Below are 2,945 nucleotides of genomic sequence, written 5' to 3' on the forward strand. Positions count from 1 at the left end.
CAGTGGTTTAGCTGAACCCACAATCTCAGTAATATCTAAGTTTTTTATGATGACAATGCATAATTAATAACACATGTGTATTATGTGTTACATGTTCTATGCTTACATGTTATATGCGTATATGAAAACATGATTTTGTTGTTGTTATGTTGATCATTGCATTTCACCGTGTTATATATGTGATTTTATACATGAATGCATGACACATGTTTTTGATGAGAAAAACCACAAGCACAAATGTTGAATTTTAATTGTGTGGCAAAACAATAGTTTTAAGTCGATTACATTATGGGGTGAATTGATTAAAACTCATGTCTTTGCTCAAACTTTTTCAAGTGTGCTATCAGAGTTTTTCAACGAGAAAAGTTTTCAACACTTTGCTTAACATTGTTGCATAATCGATTACATGCGATATGTATTCGATTAAGTCTGTTATTGTTTTGAAATTTTTAATGCTTGATATAACTGTCACAACGACTATATTTTTAAATGTGTTGACCAAACATTAAATGCTATTCGACTACATTAATTGTGAATTGAATTAATTGCTTTGACTGCTACTAATGTTATAACTAAATTGGTGTATTCGACTGCATCAATAGCTTACTTGATTAAAATGCGTCAAAGATGTGTAAAACTATAAATTGACGCGAATTTGATTTCTGTAGGAACTTTTGTAATTTGACATTTTCATATTCTTTTGCAAAATTTTTGATTCTTACAGAAAGAGGAAAAAGCTGCAAGAAAACAAGATTGACCGGGGTGATCAACTGCTTGAAATTTCTTGAAGAGCAAGGTTGCTGAGTTTAAAAGTCTGATCTATTTGCACATTTGGGTATCTACTGCAAGATCAGGTTCTACAATCTGCTGAAGATTGGGTTGAGTTCCTTGTTGTGATTACAGGAAGAAAGACGTGTTGCGTTCTTGACTTTGAGGGTGCTTCAAAGGGGTTGGACTGCAAGAGAGGGGATTCTTGCTGCTATCCTGTTTATGTACTGCTATACTTTGATTAGAGGGTTAGAGAGGTGTTTTATATTTTCACGTGAGGTCTCTCTAAAAACCTTGTTGTAAAAACCTTGATCATTATAGTGCATTGGCTTCCTAAGGTTGGAAGGACGCTGGACGTAGGCTTGGCCAAACCAATATAAAAACTCAGCGTTTGATCTTTCGTATCCCTACTCTTTTACATTCAATCGATTATACTTTATACTCATTCGATTAAATTTTCGCTGCATTGAAAATCTTTTAACTTGCATTTCAAGAAAAGTATAAAGGCATCTCTTTTGGTGAAAAATATTTTAAAAGTTTTAAATTTTATACTTCATCAATTCACCTCCCCTCTTAGTGTTAGAAATTGAGCCATTCTATTTTTAAAAATGGGCACCAAAGCTGGTTTTCATAAAATATTTGGAAAAAGTAGTTGATTACTATTTTCGTTAAATCGACTGATCTTGGAAAATGGCCTCTGTTTCTCAAACAATGAAAAAAAGTGAATATGTTCTTGAACTAGCATGTTGCATGTAATGATAAACATAATTCCATTACTAATGGCTTTTATGAATTCTTTGAAAGAGATCTGTTGCGAAACAAGAAAAGTGGTGTAGATGGGCTGGAATCTAGAACTGGAAGAATAGATCTACAGGATGGAAAATTTACAAGATTCCTAAACAAGAAGAAAAGCAACACGGATCAAAAGAAAAATAAAAGGAATGTATTAGAAAGAAATCTCATCATGATGACAAAATCTAAAATGGCAAAAACATGCTTGGAACAAGAAGTAAATGATTCCATGTGGTATCTGGACAGTGGATGCTCTAGGCACATGACAGGAGATCTAACAAAATTTACAAGCATCTCTTACAAGACTAATGGACACGTCACTTATGGTGACAACAACAAAGGAAAGATCATCGATATTGGTAAAATTCAAACTCCCTTTGCATATCAAATTGACAATGTGTTGCTTGTTGAAGGATTGGAACATAATTTGCTCAGAGTTAGTCAGTTGTGTGATAAAGGGCTAAAGAGAATCTTTGAACAAAAGTATATTTTGATTAGCAATGGGTTAACTGATGAGCTGCTATCAATCAGCAAAAGATATAACATTATTTATATAATCGATTTTAGAAAGACTTCATTCAAATCCGTTATTTGTCTTATGTCTAAAGAAGTTGATGCATGGTTATGGCACAAGAGACTAGCTCATATTAATATGGGTCAATTGAACAAGGTAGTGTCTAAAGATCTTGTCAGTGGTCTTCCTAATATACGCTATGATTCTGAAAGATTGTGTGATGCTTGCTAAAAAGGAAAACAGACAAGACAATCCTTTAAAAATAAAACATAAATGTCAACCACTAGACCTCTGCAACTGCTACACATGGACTTATTCGGTCCCTCAAGGGTAAGGAGTCTTGGAGGTAATTTGTATGGCTTAGTTATTGTTGATGATTATTCTAGGTTTACTTGGACCTTCTTCATCTCTGCCAAGAGTGAAACTTTCAAGGTGTTCAAGAAATTTGCTACAGCCATTCAAAATGAAAAAGAGCTCAGAACAAAGTGTATAAGAAGCGATCATGGGAAAGAATTTCAGAATGAAGCATTTGATGAATATTGTGCATAAATGGGAATTAGTCACAACTTTTTTGCTCCTAGAACACCACAACAAAATGGAGTAGTGGAAAGAAAAAATAGAGCACTAGAAGAACTTGCAAGAACCATGCTGAATGAGAGGGACTTGTCGAAGTACTTCTGGGCAGATGTAGTGAGCACAACATGTTATGTACTAAACAGAACTGTAATAAGATCAATGCTGACAATGACTCCCTATGAATTGTTGAAAGGAAGAAAGCCAAACATCTCACATCTGCAGGTCTTTGGATGCAAATGTTTTTTTCTAAACAATGGTAAGGAAATCCTTGGTAAGTTTGATTCTAAAGTCGATG

At 34.0% G+C, this 2,945-nt stretch overlaps 1 protein-coding gene across 1 annotated transcript; it reads left to right on the forward strand.

Moving 5' to 3' along the window:
• Positions 1–1,750: 1,750 nt before the first annotated feature.
• LOC124828570 (uncharacterized) lies at positions 1,751–2,623 on the forward strand. The gene is made up of 2 exons (XM_088097075.1): positions 1,751–2,043; positions 2,461–2,623. Exons 1-2 carry the CDS (start codon positions 1,751–1,753, stop codon positions 2,621–2,623), a joined length of 456 nt encoding a protein of 151 aa, XP_087953201.1.
• The last annotated feature ends 322 nt before the right edge of the window (positions 2,624–2,945 follow it).

This window comes from Vigna umbellata, chromosome 8 (assembly GCF_029865625.1).
Source record: "Vigna umbellata cultivar VRB3 chromosome 8, Vumbellata_1.0, whole genome shotgun sequence".
NCBI lineage: Eukaryota > Viridiplantae > Streptophyta > Magnoliopsida > Fabales > Fabaceae > Vigna > Vigna umbellata.

What these genes read in the sequence shown, in the direction of transcription:
- LOC124828570 (XM_088097075.1), top strand. Translation starts at nt 1,751, where the DNA reads ATGGCAAAAACATGCTTGGAACAAGAAGTAAATGATTCCATGTGGTAT. An exon ending in AAGAGAATCTTTGAACAAAA is followed by an intron (nt 2,044 to 2,460) that starts GTATATTTTGAT and finishes TGATTATTCTAG; the next exon opens with GTTTACTTGGACCTTCTTCA.